At 37.2% G+C, this 24606-nt stretch overlaps 3 protein-coding genes and 1 non-coding gene across 6 annotated transcripts; 3 read left to right on the top strand and 1 right to left on the bottom strand.

Annotated features, from left to right (window-relative positions):
* Positions 1-1877: 1877 nt before the first annotated feature.
* On the top strand, positions 1878-11142 carry LOC130989666 (alpha-amylase 3, chloroplastic-like). 3 transcript variants are annotated; one of them, XM_057913708.1, is made up of 15 exons: positions 1878-2153; positions 2371-2528; positions 2611-2671; positions 3022-4534; positions 4615-4646; positions 4770-4902; positions 5231-5328; positions 5943-5987; positions 6915-7020; positions 7947-8073; positions 8829-8944; positions 9346-9422; positions 10016-10150; positions 10355-10423; positions 10709-11142. In XM_057913708.1, the coding sequence occupies exons 2-15, from the start codon at positions 2380-2382 to the stop codon at positions 10979-10981; spliced, it is 2934 nt and encodes a 977-aa protein (XP_057769691.1). In that variant the 5' UTR covers positions 1878-2153; positions 2371-2379; the 3' UTR covers positions 10982-11142. The 3 variants fall into 3 exon arrangements, with proteins under 3 accessions (XP_057769691.1, XP_057769688.1, XP_057769690.1); XM_057913705.1 differs by having other exon boundaries at positions 1914-2153; positions 2376-2528; XM_057913707.1 differs by lacking the exon at positions 1878-2153 and having other exon boundaries at positions 2435-2528; positions 2611-2666.
* A 69-nt stretch (positions 11143-11211) lies between these two features.
* On the bottom strand, positions 11212-11284 carry TRNAA-UGC (transfer RNA alanine (anticodon UGC)). Its single transcript has one exon. It is a non-coding gene; the product is annotated as a tRNA-Ala (tRNA).
* Positions 11285-15502: 4218 nt separating this feature from the next.
* Positions 15503-16081, top strand: LOC130990974 (PRA1 family protein B1-like). Its single transcript, XM_057915182.1, has 2 exons — positions 15503-15530; positions 15732-16081. The coding sequence occupies exons 1-2, from the start codon at positions 15503-15505 to the stop codon at positions 16079-16081; spliced, it is 378 nt and encodes a 125-aa protein (XP_057771165.1).
* A 1494-nt stretch (positions 16082-17575) lies between these two features.
* Positions 17576-24224, top strand: LOC130989665 (uncharacterized). The gene is made up of 10 exons (XM_057913704.1): positions 17576-17796; positions 18410-19976; positions 20293-20363; positions 20613-20734; positions 20984-21077; positions 21225-22567; positions 22749-22797; positions 22892-23121; positions 23251-23358; positions 23639-24224. The coding sequence occupies exons 2-10, from the start codon at positions 18662-18664 to the stop codon at positions 23859-23861; spliced, it is 3555 nt and encodes a 1184-aa protein (XP_057769687.1). The 5' UTR covers positions 17576-17796; positions 18410-18661; the 3' UTR covers positions 23862-24224.
* The last annotated feature ends 382 nt before the right edge of the window (positions 24225-24606 follow it).

Below are 24606 nucleotides of genomic sequence, written 5' to 3'. Positions count from 1 at the left end.
CTTGAGGGGGAGTGTTGAAAGTAACACTACAGAAGTCAAGATTTGCATTCTACAGAAGTCAAGATTAGCAAGCAGCAAAAGTCAGAAAGAGGAGAAGCGTGCCTTTATTTATCTGTCAAAGATTTACCACGGATCCCTTAATCAAAGGGATCCTGGTATGACTTTAATATCATGTAATACATTATAAAGGATGATAGAATTCTTCAGAAAACATCAAGCAATAAAATAACAATCATTTTCTCTACCTTTATCTTTCTCTATGCATTATGATAATACCTTGTTCTAACACAGCTAAGCAGTTAAGCTGTGTGTATATATATCTCTCAAATGTAACTCATTTCGGTAGTTTTCAATTCTCTCAAATTCTGTCATTCTCTGTAGCCTTCCCTTAGCTCAGATTACAGTTTAACAGGCACACATATTACATATATTTAGAGATGAATGGTTGCATCTCATAATTCAACTTTGGATTTTTTTTATGAATAGATGATTAAATTAATGAGTGGTGTGAGAGAAAAAGTTGAGGGTGGCTTCATATCTCATCAAACTGCACATACCTTTTACTTTAGTGATGGATCTCGTGAGTTCGATGATCTGATTTTGGAACTCACGTTCAGCTTTTACTTATTCTAATCTATGATGCTATTACAAGTTAGAGAGTGTTTGGCTGAGCTTATAAGCTCCTCAAAACAGCTTATAAGCTATTTAAGAGCTTATAAGCTCATTCAAAGTGTTTGGCAAAATAAGCTCCTCAATAGCTTATAAGCTCCAAAAATAAGCTCAAAAAGCTTATAAGCTCCCCAAAAAATAAGTTCCTCTACCCCAACTTATTTTTTTATAATCTCATATGCAACAATCTTTTTATAAATATTTTTCAACTATAATTTATTATTTTCATCATATATCATTTAAGTTCATTTTTCTTCGATTTTCTCTCTCTAAAAAAATATTTTCTCTTTCTAGCAAAAAATTTTCTCTCTAGCTTATAAGCTTAATTATCCAAACACTTTGACAACTTATAAGCTCTTAAAAATATCATCTTATAAGCTCTTGAAACATCTTATAAGCTCCAAGAGCTTATAAGCTCTTTAAAATAAGCTTAACCATCCAGGATTGCTTCCAATACAATAATCTCCTCTTTCTATGCATTTCAGTTTTTGTTAATCAAAAGCATTTGAGCTTTTCTCATTTGTGAAGTCTATAACAATATAGGACAATCATAAACAAAGACTTCGGAATATCTCATCTTTATTATTATTATTATTATTATTATTATTATTATTATTATTATTATTATTATTATTATTATTATTATTATTATTACTATTACTATTACTATTATTATTATTGAAAAGAGGAATAATCCATGTCAAGCTTGTCATTCTAGTGATTCGATTCCAAAAAATCAACTCAAGACATTTTTTTTACTTTAATTTTTAGCTTTAGGCAAATGTTGGGTACATAACTACAACTTTTAAAGCGTAAGAACATTTTTGTGACTTTAGCCAAACATTTGAGATATTTTAGACTATTATCCCGAAAAAAAGAGGTAAAATTTAAAAACACTCATTTTGTTTAGTTATATACGTATACTATCTATTTTTACACCGAATGAATAAAAAAGAGTTTGGATAATGATAAAATTTGTGTGGAAATTAGTGACACCAACTGCCTAAGCAAATGAATTTGTCGGCTTACAGTCCCTTAACGATCAATTGATTTTTTTGTATAAATAATTAATGTCAAAAGTATCCTTAGTTTTTTACATAAATTTTGTCACATCCAAGAGCTTTTATGCACATTAACTTAAATATAGAAATATTTTACAATTTTTTTTATAAAAATAAAGTAATTTCCTAACTTTGAGTTATAAAAAGAAGTCGAGAAGGGGCAGTGAGGTCTTTTCACACGAAATTCAACTTTGTCGAGAACAAGATCAACTTCCGGTCCCACTCGCGCAGGCTCTGCTTATCAGAAAGCGCAGAGCCTTTTTCAGTTTTCCCTCCCCGCCATTTGTCTGCTTCTCCTTCTCCACTTTTTCGACTCACAATCACTCATTCCATGCATTTCGCAGCGTTATAAAGTGGCGTAAGAGCTGCTGTTTTCCATTCATTAATGAACTGAAGCTCTTCTGTATCTTCTCTTCAAATCAGGTCGGAATTTCATTTCTGCTTAATTTTGCTTCGCGATTGACGGTTTCAGCTTCCGAGATGTTTTTGAATAGACGAATTGAATATATCTGATTGCTATGACGAAGTTTTCGCAGTATGCTGATGCTCTAATTTGTGTTGGATGATTTAGAAATTTTCAGTTTTAGTAGTTATCCAGATGTTGTGATTTTCTTAAACAGTTATATTGTTGTTGTTGTAGGGTAGAAATATGAGTGCAGCTACGCTGCCTGATGCTGCCGTGTTTAGTACTTTCTTATGCAACCGGCATGTTTTGTGCGGCGCGCAATATCGCCGCGGTTTCCGTTTCGAGCTCAAACGGCAGCCAGTTATTGGAAGAAGATTTCATGACAAAAGGAGGTGACAGTTTATTGCTGTTTATGATAGCTTACGAATATTCTGGGAATTATGCTGATTTGTGTCAGTTTCTGAACTCTTCCAGAAAACTATTAGATGCGAATGTTTGGCTCCATAGATCAAGATCTGTTGTTTGTTCAAGTACGGTATGCATTACTACGACATAGTTTACTTTTCTGTTTGATCTATCTGGAACAGCTGATGCTGCGTGAGTTGCATTTCATTAAATTTCACTGTAACTGCCACATAACCGTCTCTAAGGGCTGTATTGGGGAAGGTATGTGGATAAATGTCTTGTCACAGTGAAGTCTCTTTTGTTAAAGGAATGTCACCGAACCCCTGCTCATCACTTTACTTGTCATTATTTGGATTAGCTCATATGAAGATTTACGTTTTCTGTTGAATGTAAGGTCCAATACAGAAGGATGAACAGTGATATTATAAGTAGTTACTTGATGAGACTCAGCTGTAAGTTGTGATATTATTGAAATTGCAGAGTGATTCTGGAGAGATTCAACCAACTTTTATTGATGAGGAGAATAGCAATATATCAGAGAGTAGTGAGTTCCAACAGACTCACGAAGATGAACTTTTGGCAACTCAGATAGCACTAGCTGATGCCCGAGCCCGTGAACAAGAATTTGAAAAGGAGAGGGGTATATTGCTTGAGAAATTGGCTCAAGCCAAAGCTAAACAACACGAGTATGAAGCTGCTATAATGCATGAAAAGGAACTGGTCATTGCAGAACTCGAGGCTGCAAAAGACCTGTTTCATAAGAAGCTACAGGAGTCTGTAGATGAGAAATTCGACTTGGAGTCCAAGCTTATCCTCGCAAAACAAGATGCTGTCAAACTTGCAGTTCAAGTCGAGAAGTTAGCAGAGATTGCTTTCCAGCAGGCTACATCTCACATTTTAGAGGACACCAAACTGAGAGTTTCAGCTGCTGAAACTTCTGCGGCAGATGCTACTTACCAGATTGAGGAACAAATACGAAGTGCAACTGAAGGCACCATACTTTCCATGGTTGATCAGTCCAAATCTGCCATAGCTAAGGCTTTAGCTGTTGCCAAAGCAGCTGATGACCGTGCAAAGAAGTATGCAGCAGCTCCTGCAGATGATTCGAAATTAATTGATGAGATTTCGTCTATCAAGTTTCAGAATGTTAAGTTACAACAACAAATGTATGATTTAGAATCTCAACTACTGGTTTCTGAAAATGAGTTGAACAAGTTGAAGGTAGAATTAGATCACAGCCGCCAGCAAGCGACTACTTACGAACTCCGGGCTCGTGACGCTGAAAAGAAACTAGTTGAGATTCAGGAGTCAAGCAGGAAATCAGCCCTTAAGCAGGAGGAGGAACTCAAATTGTTGTTGGATAAAATAAAAGAGGATGCGCTGGAAAGAGGGAATGCAACTTCAAAGGCTTTCAAGGCGGAGTTAGAAACTCTCAAGGCTGCGGTTGAAGCAGCAAAAGAAACAGCTCGGTCCAAAGATGAGGCGTATTTAAGAAGATGTGAAGCGCTGCAGAGATCTCTGAGAGCATCCGAATCTGCCTCAATAATGTGGAGGCAAAGAGCAGAATTGGCAGAAACATTGTTGTTGAAGCAAGTCCCACTTGGAGAAAGGGATGAAGATTCAACTTATGTGATTAATGGTGGGCGAGTACACCTCCTAATGGATGATAATTCAAAAAAATTGAAACTACTGACTGATGGTCCTCGTAGAGAGATACCTGAGTGGATGTTGAGAAGGATTCAATCCATCTGTCCCAGGTTCCCCCCTAGGAAGACCAGTTTATCCGAAGCCAAAATATCAAGCTTCAAATCTTTAGAGTTACCCAAACCTGATGAAGTCTGGTCCATCGCACTAGAAAAGCCTAGGGAAGGAGATACACTGGTTGAGCATGTGATGGAGAAAGAAGTTATTGAAAAGAAACGGAAGGCTTTGGAGCGTGCTCTTCAAAGAAAAACTATCCAGTGGCAGAGAACTGCTGAAGAGACAAAACTAGGTATTGGTTTATTGATGTATTCCCACATGAATTTATATTTTTAAGCATGTCTTTTCTTAGATTTTCCTGCCTTGCTACAGAGCCGGGAACTGGTACCGGGCGTGAGATAGTGGTTAGTATACTTCTTGCTGATTATTCATTTATAATTTTATGGTTCTTGCTCCTTAAGTCACTTCGCCTATCTGGATAAGTTTGTATGTTAAACCAATGTAATATTCAAATTTTCCTTCTAAAGTTCCAAGGTTTTAACTGGGAGAGCTGGAGAAGACAGTGGTACCTCGAGCTGGCTCCTAAGGCTGCTGATTTGTCACGCTCTGGCATAACAGCAGTATGGTTCCCACCTCCCACAGAATCTGTTGCACCACAAGGTCTCCTCCTAGCCAGACCCTGATTATATTTGTCTCTTATCAAATGGGCACCCCTTTTGAAATATTTCTTAGACTCTTGACTTAAGTAATTGCTTTTGTAATTAGATAACTGTTGTCTTTTCCTGGACATGTGAAAAGCCACTTCGTTGAGAAACATGAAGCCACTGCTATACACCATTCTTTAATGATTCCGAGAGTTAGCTGTTGCTCTTCTTGCATTGTTTACGTACAAAGATGACATATTTGTGTAATATAAGCTCCGATTGTTATTTTCAGCTTTGCTAAAGTTCCATTGAATGAACTTCTGAAAGTACAGAATTAACTGCAGGTTATATGCCATCTGACCTGTACAACCTCGAGTCAGCTTATGGTACTAAGGAAGAGTTAAAGTATTGTATAGAGGAAATGCGTAATCATGATCTCCTGGTACAAATCTTTGCATTGACTTGGTATAATCATCTGGACTGTGAGGCTAAAATTTTACTTTAGTTGCCTGCACACCTAAGCATCAATGTTCATGATGTGAAAGTGCTCTTTTTGTGTATCATAACACCTATTCAGGCTCCTGTTTGCAGAAACTTGCACTCAAATATCTTAACTACTTGAAGGGTTATGCACTGGGATTTATTTTCAGTTGTCTTTTCCATGTATGGAGTTTCTTCTTGTGTTTGTCCTCAAGGAACCAATTTGCAACTGTTTTTTTTGTTCTCCCTTTTCCCCCTTTTTTCTTTCCTTCCTTTTCTTGTGAATGTAAGTAGTCAAATTAGTTCTTGTCAGTATCTATCTATTTTAGACTCTGATTTTTCTTTGCTTAAAAGTTGACTCTCTTGTGCCGTATTCATCTGCTTCAATAATACACTGTTCTTGTGTGATCTGTGTGTTTGGAAAAATCTAAATTAAAAATCTAAATTATTTTAACCCGTGAAGTGGGAATGCGTACTGCTCAACATCTCATGATATATTTATTGCAACTAGTTCTTGTGAATAAATATCTTATTTTCTTATATGTGCATGATCATGTCATGTTTCCATTGCTGCAGACCCTGGGAGACGTTGTACTGAATCACCGATGTGCTCAGAAGCAGGTACTTTATTCTCGTAGATAATTTCTCCTGTTGCTTCACACGACATCCTTGACCATCTCTCTCATGTCTGTTTGTGTCAATTTCCGATTGTTAGATTTTGAGATCTACGTCCAAGTTATTAATTCGATGCCACTAATGAACAGATGATTGTATGATGTTCAGACTGCCACTTCAATTTTGAGAATAAAACTATATGCAGGCACGACAAACCCACTTTGTTTCCATATATCCAGAGCAAACAAGCATCACATTGCATAGCACTCTCTTGTAACTCAACATAAATTTGCCCATTTAGCGAAATGTTTATTGCCTATATAACATATGGTTGAGATCCAGTGACAATGACGATAGCGAAATCATCATTTTTACAATGAATTTATCATTATGTAATATAGTTCATAGTTTATACTATAAGGGGGGTTTGTAATATATTCAAAAAATGACTTACCTGTACCAATCAAGGAATTATTCAGATTATAAGAGGTTTGTCTCTGCCAAACCTTTTGGTTCCTTATATTACTACAAGCAGTCATATTCTCATAGTATCTGTGTTACAAATTCCGAGTTCAGATGCACTGCTTATGGAAACTGCCTTTCGCTTCCTTCTATCTTTTTCTTCCTTCTTTTTTTTTGGGGGGGGGGGGGGGACATCTTGTCTTATCATTCATATGTCCCTGTAGGTGGACATTGTAACCGTTGTCGTCACATCCCACAGCCTTGCTTCCCATTGTAGCCCAGCCAAGACTTACTATTACTATTTTTTTTATATATATTTTTAAACCTCACATTTAGGTTATCATTTATCAATGTATTTACGCTTGTTGCTCAAGGTGTATAAGGCTATAAGCCTTGAAGTTTTTGTTTTGGTCTATGAAAAACTGGTCAACTCTCAGTTGAAGGTTCTAAAACCTATAATATGATTTGCAGAGTCCTAATGGAGTGTGGAATATATTTGGAGGCAAGCTTGCCTGGGGGCCCGAAGCAATTGTATGCGATGACCCAAATTTCCAAGGGCGTGGCAATCCTTCTAGTGGTATGACTACTATGACCATTGATATCTTTGAAAAGCATCACAGAAACATCTAAAGTGTAATCAGCATTATGCTTTATGCATCCGTACCGAGATCCCTCCATCCGTCCCTCAAGCATCTTCCTTTCTTTCCATGTTGGTCCATCCCCAAAATATCTTCCTAATCTATTTTTGGAAATAATTCCACTAACAATTACCCTTACAATCTTCACTTTTTGTGGGACCCATTTTCCACTCATCAAATACATAATTAACTTTTATTAAAACCCGTGCCACCCTCCCTTAGGAAAATGTTTGAGTGACGGAGGGAGTATATCTTAGTGCATTCCGCTAAAATATGTATGACACCAAAGCAGCTGCATATACATTACATGTCCTGTCACCCACGAAAATGCTTGACAGACTCACAAAGACAATATAGCATCGTTACCACAGGTCATTAGTGTAGTTGGTTGGCCTCTGGATGTTCTTATTTTTGCTACTCAACTCCTACTACAGTTTGGCATTATCATTGATATCTTAACTGTGAACTTGTGTAGTTTAGCACAGAGGTGCAATTAAGTCTTGTTCATCTTATAATGCTGGCTACCAATTTTTTATCATTAATTTTAGTTTTTATCAATGCTTGCTCTACTGTGGCAATAGCAAGTGTAAGCAACATATTGGTGGATCTGCTTATGATCATCATTAGTATGCCCTTGAAGTATTATCATTACGGGTGTCTACATTCTACAAGAATGAACTCACATTCTAATATAAGGCTCATTCTGAAACTAATCTGATGTTAATAAATTCGTTATTTTCTATATCATCTTAAGTTCTACTGTCATTGCTAGTGGTTTTCCTGCTATCTAACAAAGATTGATTAATCTGAGATGATAATCAGTAGCTTCATCAATGTTAACTACATTTTGCTTCTGGTAAAACAGGTGATATTTTTCATGCGGCACCAAATATTGATCATTCACAGGATTTTGTAAGGAGGGACATAAAAGAGTGGCTAAACTGGCTCCGAAATGATATTGGGTTTGACGGATGGCGCCTGGATTTTGCCAGGTGAAGAATTTCTTTTAATTGTTTCAATGTGACTGAATCTGCCACATGCCAGCTCAGTTTCTGTAGTTTAGGGGTAATTACAAAACCCCATCATTACTATATGAACTTTTCTTCTTAACACTTTGCCACCTATGCACTTGGAAGTCTACATTTGTTAAAATTCCCTCATGTGCATCGAATGAATTACCTTTCTAACCTTAATTCTTTAAAAAGTGCAAGGATGTTAGCAAATTTCATAGGAAATTTCAGAAAATACATGCTTGTAGCCTGTGTGAACCAAAGTCCAAATTTCACAAGTTCAAGTGGAAAACTGGTGAGAAAAATAGTTTGTATAATGAAGTGTCAAATCTAACAAAATAATGCAGACATCTCCCTCTCTCTCTCTCTCTCTCTCTCTCTCTCTCTCTCTCTCTCTCTCTCTCTCACACACACACACACACACATTTGAATAATGGATGAAATTACAGGAAAATGTGTTCCTAGGAGGGTGGATGATCAGATTCTTACACGAATATGCCTAAAATCTGAAAGCCTACTTTCTAAATTTGGCTAAATATTTTTATGAGCTTGACATTGAACCATGAATTTGGCAAACATAATTTTCCTTTTAACTGTTTTTACCAAATATAGATCTTCTCTGGGTGGTCATATTCTGATAATAACATATATCTTATTCCACAGTTACTGATATTCAAACAGTGGAACTTTAGTTCACCATAGTGAGTTATTGCTAACATTACTCACTTTCCTGGCAGGGGTTTCTCTGGTGCTTACGTAAAAGAATATATTGAAGCTTCAAATCCTGCATTTGCTATTGGAGAATACTGGGATAGTCTGGCTTATGAAGGTGGTAATTTGTGTTATAATCAAGGTAACTAAGACTCAGCTGACCAGTTGTGAGCTCTTTGATTTAATGTTGGTTGCTTTGAAGCAAATGTGTCCATTTGTACATGGACTTGACTATTTAAAATAGAATGAGTTTTTAATTCAGTTATCTATCAAAGTCAAGAAAACAATTGCACACCTCATTTCAACACTCTGCTCCAAGTGATGGTAACACTTAGAGCCAAAATTTATGGCCTGAAACATAGCAGCACTATAAGTCTATAATTCTACATAGGGGGTCCTAACTCCTAATAGTAGTTTGTATCAGCAATGGAGCTTAAGCTTTAGCTATGTGCATTTTCATGGTGAATCTTTCTGGCTGACGCCTTTTTTATGTACAATCTAGTTTCACCACGTCCATTTCTTCGATGTTTCATGTGCCTGCAGATGCTCATCGACAGCGCATTGTTAACTGGATTAATGCTACTGACGGTGCCTCTTCAGCATTTGATGTTACAACAAAGGTTATCTTTGGACACACTATTTATCTTGGCTGACTTTATTAATCTTCAGCATCTTAAAATGTAGTAAGATTTCTAAATATTATTCATACTAAGCAATCAAAGAAAATTTGTATATCAAAATCTGAGCTCGAATACTTCTGTTTTTCCGCTTTTCTTGTTCCATTTTGGCATTAGTATTCTCACACTATTAGTTAGAGCCTAATTACTGAAATAACTTTGCAAAGCAAGTCACATATCTCCCAAGGTGATACTGAAAATGTCTAGTAGTGGTGATATGTACCAATTCGGCACTCAGAAAGCATTGTTTCTTCAAATTTGTCATCTTTGGAAAGAGGTCATGGGAAAGTATTCCTCTAATGAATTGATTTACGAAGGAATAACCAATAAACATGACTATAATATAAGCACCTAAAAACGACTTAGAACCTTACCTTACCTCTCCAGTAAATATTCTTGGACTATTAACTATCAGAAAAGCAAGAATGCTTTCTAGTTGGATCTAAATCCTGTCTTCACCTTATTCTGTAAATGGAAGTTATGATCTTCTTGCTCTCAACTGCATCATGATGATGACTTTTAAACTATTGTTTTAGGGTATCCTCCATTTGGCACTGCATAATCAGTATTGGCGATTAATCGATCCTCAAGGGAAACCTACAGGAGTAATGGGATGGTGGCCTTCTCGTGCTGTCACGTTCTTGGAGAATCATGATACTGGGTCAACACAGGTTCTCTCTCTATATATGTGTATTCATGTTTCACAATTTGCTCATATTCAGACATAACTTACATTAAACAAGCGTGAGACTCTATTTCATCACACAGCATATTATCTTCTACTATCTTCTGTTGGCAGAGATATTATCCCTGAGAAGGTTGAAATAACAAGTCGTTTTTCGCAGTGACTGAGATTTCTTAAATTTTGTTTGCAGGGTCATTGGCCATTCCCGAGGGATAAGCTTATGCAAGGATACGCATACATTTTAACGCATCCTGGGACTGTAAGTGGAGCTAGTTTTAAAGAAAATATAGTTCTCTTACGTTTTACATTGCATTACTATGAACACTATAAGTAACATAAGGAGCAAGGTTATATCATCAAATCATCTACATGGGAACAAAACCGTTTCTATTTCTCCCCATTGTTTCCTAGTTGGTGGTGTAGTCACTTCCACGTTGTGCTCGTCTCTCAGTAACAGCAGTTCCTCTCTATGGTCGAGTCGGTTTTCATACGTTTAGAAGAGCATTTCAATTTCTATGGTTAATGGCCTTGTGTTTATTTGCAGCCTGTCGTATTCTATGACCACTTCTACGATTTTGGAATCCGGGACATAATAACAGAACTGATTGAAGCTCGGAGGCGGGGTGGAATCCACTGCCGCAGCCCACTGAAAATATTCCATGCAAACAACGATGGCTATGTTGCTAAAGTTGGAGAAACACTGGTGGTGAAGCTCGGGCATTTTGATTGGAACCCTTCCAAAGAAGTTCACTTGGATGGGAGCTGGCACAAGTTTGTGGACAAAGGCTCAGACTATCAACTGTGGTTGAGGCAATAATCACATGATTTCATCATCCTTTTCTGATTCAAATATACAAGTATGATTCCATTCCATTCTTGAGGGTAAATTACCTTCGCTTATCCAACAATCCAAACTTATGTTCGAATCCAATTATAAATTTCTATGCTTGTGAGCTCATCAGCCCAAATTTAAAAGAATTGTTGCAGTGTAGTTAAAATTTGAAGGCAAAAAAAAAATAATCGCAGTTTGCTATAAATAGACAGGAATGGAGATGCGGGGGATCGAACCCCGTGCCTCTCGCATGCAAAGCGAGCGCTCTACCATTTGAGCTACATCCCCTGTTGATTAGTTAGTTGCTTCATGCTCTATATCATCTTGTTTTGAGTTTTGAATAACTACTTATAAAGGTTAAGTTACCTCTCTGCCCAAATTTTGATTTTTACAATAATGTTTCAATATTTTTTTTGACTAATGAATGGTGCCCCAAATTCCGGCATAAAAAGTCCACGTGCCATGCCACATCAATACAACATTTCAACAAATTTTTAAGTATTGTTGGATCATCATCATCATCGATAATATGAGTCATGTGTATAACATACTTATACTTTGAAATATATTAGTATAACTTTTATAAACATACTATATGCAGTATGCCATTGAAACTTGAAAGACATCTGGAAAAAAAAAATCAAACAAACAAGATGATACTACTTTTCGAGTTTTAGTTTTTCTTACACCTTTTGGAAGCTCAAAACTTTTGAATCTAAAATGTGTGAGAATCTGCGTCAAACTTTTCTTCAATACAAAAGTCCTTTTGCAGAGCTTGATTCCTTTTCCGAAAAACTGGTCACATGCTTCAACTTTAGCCTTTACCTCCATATTTTGTTATACATATGTTAAAAATAGGAAAGTTACGTGCATTTCAGACCTCAACATATTCATTAACATGTTAATGACTTCAACTCTTAGATCGGTTCCTAAAGAGACATTCAAACGGTGCACACTTTTATACGTGGATAGTGAGGTCTAAAGTTTAAATTCCATCCATCGATAAATTATTATTAATTCTCTTTTTGAAGAGAAAAAGGAACATATTCATTGAGATGCAATTGTTTAAAAGTTCGCAAAAACTTGTGTGAGGTTAACCTCATCGTATGAGGCGGGTTCACCCGACCCGCGCTCCGACCCGTTCGCCCAGACCCGCACTCCATCACCCTTAAACTCTAATCTTCCTCCTTTTTTCTCTCTCTCAAGTATCGGTCACTCTCTCTTTCTCAATCTCACCGCCGACAACAGACACACACACGCAGGGCTCATCTCTCTCTATATCTCCCATATCTGCCGCCGCCGCCTAAGACCGACGAAGGTCCGGCACGTGCCGCCGCCGTCCACCTCTACGTGGGCGTCGCTCCGCCTGATGCCGCCGTTGCTGTGTGTGTCTTTGAAACCATCAATTACGCCGCGGCAGAGGTCCACGATCGGGCCCTAGATCTCGCCGGCAACTGTCTTTAAAAGTAAATATTCCTATTATGATTCATGATTTAATATTTAGAGTTTAATGTTCATGGTTTAGGTTTAGTTTTCAGGGTTTAGAGTTTAAATAATATAATACTTTATATTGAATGAAAGGTAAATTATATTAACATAAATATACATTGTAGTAACAAATGTATATATTTTATATTAAAAGTAAATATTCCTATTAGAGTTTAGGATTTAGTGTTTAGAGTTTAGTGTTCAGGGTTTAAGGTTTAGAAAATATAATATTTTATATTAAATGAAGATAAATACTTATATTAACATAAATCTACATTTGCGCTAACAAATGTATATTTTATACTTATATTTAAATAAGTATACATTTGTGCGAACAAATGTATATCTTATGCTTATTAAAAGTAAATATTTCTATTAAAGTTTAGTGTACATGGTTTAGGGTTTAGAAAATATAATACTTTATATTAAATGAAGGTAAAATACTTACATTAATTAACATAAGTCTATATTTGTGCTAACAAATGTATATTTTATACTTATATTAATATAACTATATAAGTATACATTTGTGCGAACAAATGTATATCTTATATATGCTTATTAAAAGTAAATATTTCCATTAGGGTTATTAAAAGTTTGTGCTAAGTGCTAATAAATGTATATTTTATACTTATTAAAAATAACTATTGTCTTAATAAAAAGTAATTATTCATATGAAGAAATGTAACATTTCAAAATTATTACTTTTTTTCACAAAAAATGTTATTTACACTTACGAAAACTTGTAATTTTAATGTCTTGGTCAAGTAATTATAGTTGTTAGAAAAAATAACCATTGATATGAATAAATGTAATTTTTTTAAAAATAAAATAAATGAAAAAGAAAAAATATATAAAAAAATTTGAAAATAAAAAATTAAACGAAAAAATAAAAGAAAATAAATAAAACACTTTAGTAAAGTAATTATTATTGTAATAAAAAGTAACCATTGATATGACAAAAATGAAAAAAAAATACAGTATAAACGTAATTATAGAAGAAGAAAAAAAGAGGAAACAAAATGCAATAAGAAACACAAAAAACGTAATGAAAAAAGGAAAACGGAAACAATGAAAAAAATATGCAAAAAAAAAAAACAAATAGAAAAAAAGAAAAAATAACGCAAAAAGAGAGAAAAAAACAAAAAAAAAACAGAACAAAAGGGAAAAAACAAAAAATGTTATAGACAAGATTCGAACTCTGATGGTTGATAAATGGGAACTTTCTCCAACCACTGCACCAAACTCTATTTTATACTCCCTCTGTCCCAGCTGAAATGTCTTGTTTCTTTTCGGCACGGAGATTAAGAAATGTGTATAAAGTAGATAAAGTGGGTTGGTGGAAATTATTTAAATATTAAGTATAGAGAGAGAGTGTATTGCCAAAAAAGGAAACAGGACATTTCAAGTGGGACAACCCAAAAATAAAAGCAGGACATTTCAGCTGGGACAGAGGGAGTAGTTAACAAAGAAACAGTTACTCCGTCCCTAAAATAAGTTCATCTTTTTCCTTTTTGGGACGTCCCCAAATAAATTCCTCTTTCTTTCTTTCTATTTTTGGACAACTACCCCACCACTAATAATACTTTATTTATTCTTACTTTTCACTTTTTCACCACTCCCAATACTAATTATATCACTTTTTCACCTTTTCACCACTCACAATACTAATTATAACATATTTTTCTTCACTATCAATACACTTTACCATTTTTCCTTGAAACCCGTGCCGTCCCCAAAGAGGAACTTATTTTGAAGACGGATGGAGTATTAACATGCAATTCCAGATCAGCCCATCCCACACCCTGACCCGCCAGACCCGCGCCCAAACCCACCCGACCCACGCCCCGACCCGTCTCATGGGGTGAGGTTGACCTCACCCAAGACCAACTCTTAAAAGTTGAAAGGTTTGTTGGAGCCTCTTCCATCGTATGCGCACATCATCATTAGATTTTAAATTTAAATTAACACATGAAAAACTCAACTAAAACATGATTGCAAGTTTGCAACATTAATATTGGTAGACCAAATAATAAAATGTTAAATATTGAATACTCATTACATCTCATTCGACTGTCTATTTTTTTAGCACTGTTAATTAAAAAAGTGAGGAAGTTGTGAAGTTTGGATTCGGGTTATTACATTGGATTTTTGAAAGAGGTAGTCTTGGGTATATTCGGGTGTACCTTATATCCGAATTAATCCGTACCCAAATACTGACCCGTATCTCGATCCAAACCCGCATCCTAAATTAAATCGTGTAAATGATATTATTCAGTTATACAAATGACACTGTTTGTAATTGACACTATTCTGTTATACAAATGACACTGCGTATAAATGACACTGTAATATAGTAAATGACACTGTGTATAATTGACACTATTCAGAAATATAAATGATATTTTCTGTAATTGATACTATAATATTTTAAATAACACTATAAGATTGAAAATGACACTATAACATTTTAAAATGTTACAGTGCCATTTACATAATTGAATAATGTCAATTATAAGCAGTATCATTTGTATAACTGAATAGTATCATTTACACGATTTGAGTTAAAATACGGATTTACGTGAACTAAAATTTGAATACGGGTCAATTCGGGTGTACGATACATCCCAATGTACAGGAGATTCTGTGTTTCCGAAATCACTTATCAATTTTGAAATTCAACGTCCAATCGAAATCAAAATATAGGTAAAGAAAATATTTTGAGTTAATATATGAAATTGGCCACTTTCATATAGTAAACTTAAAAATTGGCCAGTCAAATAAAAACTTTAAAATTTGGCCATTTTTTGTGTAAAAGTACAAAATTACCCCTACAATAAAAATTAAAAAATTAGCCACAAATTCATTCCCCACACATTCATAATTTTTTACTGTCTCTCTCTCCTCACTCTCTCTCTACGTTTTCTCTCTCTCTCTCGCTGTTCTCTCCCTCTCTCTCTCTCTCTCTCTCTCTCTCGTCCTCGCCGCCCGTCCGCCGCGCTGCTCCGCCCCCACTCAATGGCCGCTCGCTCAGCCGCGCAGGAAGGTCCTGCACCGTCGCTCCTCCTCCTCCGCCGGCTTCGGCCAAGCGCGACGAACTGGCCGCCGCGCTCGGTGCGATGGACTCGACGCCGTTCAAGGTGAGCTGCCTGCGGAGGCTGGGGTCGATCGTGGGATTGGGGACGAGGTGAAGGAGGATTTCAAGCGATTGGGCGGAGTCGCGGTGCTGGTGAGGATAATGGAGCAGGTTTTGGGGGAAACTCCGATTTCGCGGCGTTTAGGGCTTGCGAGGAGGCGGTGCTGCGTCAGATCCCGGTCTCCGACGACGACGAGCAGATCCTGCAGCTGTTGATGAGCTCCGACTGTATGAAATCGATGGCGATCGTGCTCCAGAGAGGGAGCGGCGAGGCCAGATTCGGCGTGCTTGTGTCGGCGCTCATGGTCGGCCTCGCCATTGTCTTCGCGCACGGTGCTTTTAGGGTTCCGGAAGATCTCTTCCTCGACGAGGCGGAGCCACTGGCTAGGGTTCCCAGCCTCCTCTCCTTCCTCGCCGGCGGCGCTCCCGCTCCTCAGCCGCCCATCGCCGCTAGGGCTTGAGAATATCCCCAAATCAGGAACGTTCGATTATAATTTTTTGGATTAGATCAATTATGTATACGAATTCTTTGATTTTCCCACCAGTATATTTTAGTTGAGTTTTACTGGCTGTAAATTTTCAGCTTAGTATTGCTATCTATTGAAGAAACTCCTTTATTTCGACAAGGGGAGATTTAGCATTTTACGAAATCTCATCCAACTTGCAACCATCTAGTTTGGTGGAATGGACAAGCTCGACATTGATTATGAATTATATTTGGACTATTGGATTTCCGTTTTTTTTTTTAGCATGAGTTAGATGCTTATTTGTGTATAGTACACAAATAAGGTTTGATATATTAGAGGATATACGTATGAATTCACAATTTAATGTTCTTGAATTCACGACCACATTTATGAATTCACAACTAGATTTAAAAATACATTTATGAATTCACAACTAGATTTAAGAATTCACAGAATTCACAACCAAGTCGATGAATTCACAACTTAATGTTCTTGAATTCACAACTAGCTCGATGAATTCACAACTTAATATTCTTAAATTTACAAACAAATCTATAAATTCACAATCAAAATAAATTACAGTTTTAATTGTGAATTCAAACTTTAAAAACTCAAATTCACAACTACTTGAATTCACAACCAAAATAAATTCTAGTTGTGAATTAAATTCAGATTGTGAATTCGACTGATTGTGAATTCACAACCAACATAAATCTGGTTGTGAATTAAATTTTGGTTGTGAATTCGTTTGGTTGTGAATTCACAACCAAAAATTTATAGCTGTGAATTAAATTTTGGTTGTGAATTCGACTGGTTGTGAATTAAATTTTGGCTGTGAATTCGACTAGTTGTGAATTCACAAACAAAAAATTCTGGTTGTGAATTCGACTGATTGTGAATTCTCAATTCACAACCAGTGTGAATTCACAACCAAAAAATTTTGGTTGTGAATTCACACTGGTTGTGAATTGCGGGATTTTTTAAAGGGGTGATGTAAAGTGGCCATTTTTTTAATTTTTAATGTGGAAGGGTATTTTGGTAACAGTGGCCATTTTTTTATATTTTTATTTTAGTGGACAATTTTTAATTTTACAATATGAAAGTGGCTATTTTCAAAATCCACTCAAATATTTTTCCTAAAAATATTAGACAAAACATTGGGCTCAATTTCGTATAAACAACACCGAAAAAGTAAGTATGAAATCACCGCCCACGCGCTCGCGTCCACGCGTGACGACACCTCCAGACTCCCTCTTTATATTATTGTTATTCCCTTTCACCCCAATAAATACGCTGGTGCGTGAGATTCCACCCTTCATCACTAACCGTCCATCACAGTTAAATATCTCAACCAACGGCTCAGATTTACGCATGCCACAACTCGCCGACGTCCCTCAGCTCCGGAGATACACGACCACAGTCCAAGCCTGAGGCTCGGGACCGTACCTAACGACAGTTTACCAATTACTTTATTTCTTCTTTTTCTTTAATTTTCTGTAAACAAATTTTCGATGTCTTTTATTTTCAAAGTATTTGTCTGAGAAAACAAAAACCAACCTTCTCACTGTTTAGAGAAAGAGAGCAAGCAGCAGGCAGTGTGCAGTGAGGGACGTATACGTACATGCTTTGTGTATGTATATGCAGAGAGAGAAAGTAGAAGCTAATTGCACTGTTTGATCTCCATTTCAAGAATTACTTCACATTACAAAGTAAGTTCAATAATTACATTTGCAACGTGCAGTTTTATGCAAATTCAATTATTTTTACTCAGATCAAACTCTGAATTTGCACAAGTTTCGTTTCTTTGCTGTTCTTCTTGCTTGTACGTTTATCAAAGATTGAATTTTTTTTCCAGCTTTCCTTGAATTCTTGACTTGTACCATCAGCTGGGATCAAATTCTTTCTCTCTTAATTTACTTGAAATGCTACTGAAGTTGAAATTGCTGAGGTTTTAATTGTGTTTTCTGAAGAATTCATGTGTAGTTTCGTGGCATGCAAGTGCTCTTAGGTTGTCTGAATTTGGCTGATAGGATTCTTTTGGGTTAAGCTGTGCCCTAAATTTTCGTTTATGCATGGTTAATTTGTGGTAAAATTGCTTCTAAAAAATTGTTGCAGCTAAATTTAGTTGCAGTTTGGTGGTGGTGGTGGTGATGGTGGTTGGCTTTCTCTTTGGTATTAATTCGACATAAGAAGTATAGTTATTATAGTTGTTTCTAGTTAATCAGTTAGGAAACTTCATTTTGGCACTTCAGTTGACCTTTTGGACCTCTGCATTTTTGTTTATGTATCTGTTGACGCTTATATACTCTTCGATTTTGACAGGGATTTCCATCCTTTGGAACATGGTTTGGTTATGCGAGGGACTGGGTTGCTCGATAAGTGAGCATGGTTACACGGAAGTGAAGTCTGGAAAGATTTTTGTTTGGACGAGCTAGGCAGTAGATTTAACACTGTTAACAGTTTTCCGTAGGTCATCAATTGCTCGTTTATTTCTGCGTTTCCTCTTTGGGCGCAGTACCTATAACTTGCCTTAGCACAAATTTGGGTCAGCAGTTGAAGCTTGTGGATGTAAAGATGTTGCAACGCCAAATTATGTTCAAACAGCTCCAGGAGATGCAGCGAAGGCAGCAGCTTCAGGAACTTGGTGGTGCTAGTAATCATGATTATGTGGATCAACTGACGTCTTCAAAGAAACCTTCAGCGGTTCAGCTTTCATCTACAGTAAACAGGGCACCTATTCGTGATCCACGAATGCTAATGTATGATAATATGCAAATGGTACAGCAAGGCGAATCCGGCATTTTTCAAGGGTTCCCTAGTGGATTGGTTCCTTCACAAGGCATGTCGCCTCCACAATTTGACATGTCTATATATGGTAATCCCGGTCCAAATGCTGATATGAATTTAAATCAATATCCTTATGCCCAAGATCCATCTAACTTTTCTGCTAATCTGTCGACCAAGAGTAATAGCATCCCTTTAGGCATGTCTCCTGTGCATCCATCCGCCACAGCTAGTTCATTTATGAATCTGCAAGGGAGTTTCTCTGCTGACCAGAGCACCGTGTCAGATGGCTCATTGTTATCATGTCAAGTGTTTCAGGAGAAGAATTTGTTTGGGCAAGTTCCTTTTCACAATTCTAGTAGCAACCCTTTTCCTGTGAACTATTCCCCACAAGGAATCACAACACAGAGGAGTACAACTGAGGGGAGGCTTGAAGTTGAAGATACGGGTTGGCCTGCTTATTCTCCAGGAGAGGTATCGAAAGTTGACATGTCTGAGGCTTCTGCTACTCTGGATCCATTGGAACAAAAGATATTGTACGGTTCGGATGACCGTGGCTGGTTATCATCATTTGGCGCTAGTGACGAAAAGGGTGCTGGAGATTTTGAGTGTACAGTGGAGAACCCATCATTTGGAGATACATTGCCGTCTATTCAATGCGGTAGCTGGAGTGCTCTGATGCAGTCTGCTGTGACTGAAACTTCTAGCAGTGATACTGTAGTGCAAGAGGAGTGGAGTGAGTTGAGCTTCCAGAATCCAGAACCATCAAGCGATAATCAGCCCTCGAATCTCAGTAATGGCGAAAATCTGCAAGATAATTGGGTCGATAGAAACTTACAGAATGTCTCCTCTCCAAGCTCAGAGCCCGAGCAATTGTTCCCTAGGCTGGATATGAAGGGTAGTTTCCCCGGTTTTCAGCACTCTGGAAAGCAATTTCGTAAACAGAAAGATGAATCTCAATGTGAGAGCTCCCACATCTCAGGCCAGTGCTCGACTGACTATAACTCTCAGCTGAAGCATCCTACAGGAAGGAATCAGCTGGTTCAAACTTCTTTCCTTTCAGAAAATACTCGAACTCCTCGATATGAGGAGAATTCGAAAACTGGTTAGCCTAACCTTTTGTTGTGCATATATGAAGAAAGGCCCTGCATTACCTTCTCTGGTGGTAACATTGCACCATATCTCCCATCCTTTATGTTTCACATTTTGCCTGCTAAAAATATACAGATCGCGATTTCTGAGAATCCCATAAGTGTGCATAAAATATTTCCGAAAAGGTTCTGAAGGAAAATTCTGTGACAATGACAATCTATAGAATTGAAATATTAAGAAGTATCCTACTTCCTTTTTCTAGACCGTCATGAAGATTTAGGGTATCGATTACAAGGGAAGATAATAATAAAGATTTTGATCTTATGCAGGTCATGAATTGCAGGACACCTTATGGCATTCAAATCCCGTGTCTGGTGGTTTTCAAATGCCCTTCGGTCAGGTTGTTTGGAGATGTCTTACCCTTGCAACATTTGTCTATTTTTAATACATTTAATTTGATAAGGGTTCTCTATAAACTGATGGTCAATGGCCATGGTAAAAGAATAGAAGTATTCAGTTCAAGATACCTTTAGTCGGAAGTTGGAAACTAAACCCTTTTCAAAAGTTATGAACACATCGCCAAAGATGATTGTGTTTCTTTATCCATAATGGGTCAGTAATCGGAGATTATATTGTTCTCTTATTACAGTTGAACCAGCCCAACTACAATAGATATTCGGTAGAGTCAGAGAAGATGGGTCCTAAAGATAATGTTGACCCCTTATCAGTAGGTGCTTCAGATCTTTATAGTCAAAATACGGCTGCTCAAAGGTACGTATAATGTACAAGATGTTGAAATATGTTATGATATCTTTACACGGACACTTACATAAAAGTCTTGGATTGTTAACAAGTAAATCAGATTATGTTCCATTTTTGAGGGGTTGGTAACATTATAATCGATCTTAATTCAGTATTTTTTTGGTTAAATTATATTGCATCAAGCTTTAGCTATTTAACAAGCACGACATATCTCATGATATGTCGCTAACTGAAACTTCTGTTTTCTAAACAATGCAGCATTCTTACTAATTCACAAGAATTTGGCTTTAGACTGGGGCCTGCAGATTCAAGACCTCCACAGTCGTACTCACTTTTTCCATCTTCGCCGATGGTGGGTAGAATTGATTTTTCATGTAAATCCTAAGAAAGGTCGTCTATGACAATGAGAATATATATATCTATATATAAATGATTTATCACCATATCAGTGTAATCCTTCACTTGTCCTGGATGACGAGTTCCAGCCTTCTTCCTGCAGGGGAACTTAAATGTCAAATCTCTTCCAAATAGTTACGAGAAGGATTATATCAAGAATCAACATCCCACTCCATCAGTACCAAGTTTCATGTCAAGAATCAACGCCTCTCCCTCTGGTCCTAGATTCTCCCTTTCGGAGAATGTTGCAGTCACTCAACCATCTGGAACATCAGTTTCGTCTCAGCGTGCTGGATTTCTAACAGGGTTTCCGTCTCCTGGGGCAGATGTTACCACTCAGCAAGACACGTCTTCTCCAAGAGCCAACAAGTTCTCGTCCAGTTTGTTTCGTACCCCTGGTTCAGCTTCTAGCAGTTTGGAGACTACTTCCCGTGCTCCAGAGCAATCCAGTCTCGACTGGTCAAAACACAAATATAATGTAGGATATGATGAACAGAAGAAAGCAAGTTTCCTCCCCGAAAGCTCAACCGAGATACACAATCCAACTCCACTAAGCAGCAACACTGATTCAAAACAGTCTTTGAGAAAATACTCAGAAGTAGACGGAGTGGCATCTGGTTCATATATGAGGCATACATCTCCTCAGCCCTATGATCAAGTAGAGAAGAAAGACATTGAATCACCGATTTTCTCAATTAGTGACAGCAGAGCCTTTGGCCATCCTTTGCAGAAAAATTTATCCCTGCTCCACCAATTTCATAGGCCCAGTCCCAGAGATGGTCAAACAGACCCTGGTAAGAGGTTTCCGTTTAATTATCAGTCGACAACTGCCAATTCTAGAGAGCTATTGTTGAGTGGGCTGAGTGTTTCCGTCAAAGATAAAGCTGTTGCATTTTCACCTGGTAATGTTATGGGGACCTTCACAAAAGAGGCTGATGATCAGCCAGCAAAAGCTTCATCGACAGATTACCTTCGGAGCTCCCAACAGACGGAGATGATTCGTCAAAATGAATCCCAGGGTCAGTCCATCGACAAGGAAGCTTCGGCCGTAGCATATCAATCCCAGATCAGTTTGCAAATGGCACCATCCTGGATTAAGCAACATGGAAACTTGAAGAATTTCGAGGCCATACCAGCATATAACCAGAAAGCTGCAACTACTGCAATGCCACCATTCTCTGAATTAAGTACTGGTAATTTACCAGAAAATAGATTGGATTTGCAGGTTGATTCTACCAACGCTGCTCAAGGAAGTGGTACTAGGCCATCTTCAGCTGGCACCTTGATAGCGAGTAAACCTTTATCACCGCCTAGTATGTTGCCTTCGGATCTCAGTTACCAGCATTTGTCTGTTTCAAAACTGGGGAAACGTAAAATTGTTGCATTGGACTTGGAACCATGGCACAAAGAAGTAAATTCTGAAGCACCGAGGCCTCAAAACATCAGGTAAGGCCATGTAAAGCTAAATCAGATAGGAATTTCTGCTGTTTCGATGCCAGCTTTTTTCTTGTTTCTGCCTCATGGTTGGTGTGTGAATTAGCACGAGCCTAGGTGAAGCTTTATTTTCTGCTATTGATCTATCGTGGTTATCTGATTTTCCCTCTGCTAAATCTCGTGTTATTGGCAGCATGGCTGAGTTTGAATGGGCACAAGCTTTAAATAGAAGGCAAGAAGAGGTGAGACCGGTCACCTTATGTAATGCAATACTTAAATAATTTCATACTTTTTATGACTGAAAAACCTGTTCACCTGATACTTCCTTATTGGCAGGCGAGAAATGAAGCTGACATTGTTGCTAATGTGCTCCCTGTGGTACGAGCAAAAAGACGACTTATCGTTACGACACAGCTTATGCAGCAAGTCTTCAGACCTGCAGTAAAAGGTATTATCTTTGGAGATGCCAGTTCAAACTGTGATTATTTGGCGTATTCCGCTGCAAGAACCACACTAGGAGACGCATGCAACCTGAATAGTAAAACGCCATCAGATAGCAATGACGTGTAAGAATTGCTATTTTCAAGTTTGATCATTCTCTATTTAGTTGAACACAACTTTCATTTGTTAGCGTAAAAATTAACCAATATCAGCTTCATTCGCTTTTAATACCTTTGTTATTATAATATGTTCAGGTCACCCGACAAGTTAAACACTTCGAAGAGAACCATTCCGTCCGATTTCTCAAAAATCGTCGAATGCTTAATTAGTCAGGCAGAGAAGCTTGAAGGTGATCTGTCAAGGTAAGGATATGCATGTTTTGGTCATGAAAGGATATGTGCAAATAAGATTGACATTAATATGGATTAAAGAAGCAATATTTTGTTTGCCTATGACGAGATCAAATTTTTACGATTATTGTACCGTATCATAAGCATGCAGGCTGTGGTAGTAGTACTAATTCAGTAATGATCCCTTATCTTTTAGCCAAGCTATATCTTTTTTTTCTTTTCTTTTTTTTTTTTTTAAAAAAATTTATTTATATTTTTCGAGTAAAACAAATCATGGTTTTTGATGATGCAGACTTGATCGAAGTTTATCAGTAGTGGACATCAAAGTGGAAAGCCAGGAGCTTGAAAAGTTTTCTACACTCAACCGTTTTGCAAAGTTCCACTTCAAGGCGCACGTTGATCCTACATCGTCTTCTGGCCCATCAACCGTGCAGAAAACCACCCCCCAGCGATATGTCACAGCATCTCCGATGCCTAAAATATTACCAGAAGATACAGAATGTATTTCCTTGTGATTGTAGAACTTGATCTACCATTTTCTCCTTCACGACTAGTCTGCAGTACGTGTATCCGGTGTTCCTTTTTTCGTTTCCACGACACATGAAAAATCGGCATGGGAGATGAGATTAATGCAAGTGAGGTTAGTGATCTTCTTGAATTAGAAGGAACCTTTCTTTTTTCCATTATAGAGGCAGGATATATATCAGTGAAGTTTTAATCTTATTAATCATGCCATTTGTTTTTGAGTTGATCTTTCACTTTTGGGAAGCATACTACTAAATAATGTATTACAGATTTGCTATAGCAGATGATTTTAGAGACATACAAGAGATTTCTAAACATTAAAGATATCTATGGTTAGAATATTTGAGGCAAAATTATTATACCTAAATTTTTATTTTTATGTGAAATACTATTATTCAAATATTGTTAGTTTTTCCCCCCTTCTTGTGTAATCATGAAAATTTAGGAGAAGTTAGAAGCAGGTTACATTACAAATTAATCTAGAATAAAAATCTTTAGATTCATTCTAGTACATGGTTGATCAATTTAACCTTAGCCTATGTAAATATGCATCTTTTTAGCCCACGTGTGATCTTTCTAGCTCTTGTAGCAAATGAATATCGTAAAGTGCTTTCTAGAAGCTTCTGATTCCCTTTATAGTATATTCTATCAAGTACGAGGTTGTTGCTATTCAGAACTGGTAAAGCAAGATTTTGTCGGCAAAAAGAGAAGGGCCGTCTAGAATGTCAAGCGCAA

Source organism: Salvia miltiorrhiza, chromosome 6 (genome assembly GCF_028751815.1).
Source record: "Salvia miltiorrhiza cultivar Shanhuang (shh) chromosome 6, IMPLAD_Smil_shh, whole genome shotgun sequence".
In the NCBI taxonomy this organism is placed as follows: domain Eukaryota; kingdom Viridiplantae; phylum Streptophyta; class Magnoliopsida; order Lamiales; family Lamiaceae; genus Salvia; species Salvia miltiorrhiza.
The sequence above is the reverse complement of the archived record's forward strand: the minus strand, read 5'-3'. Positions and strand labels throughout refer to the sequence as shown.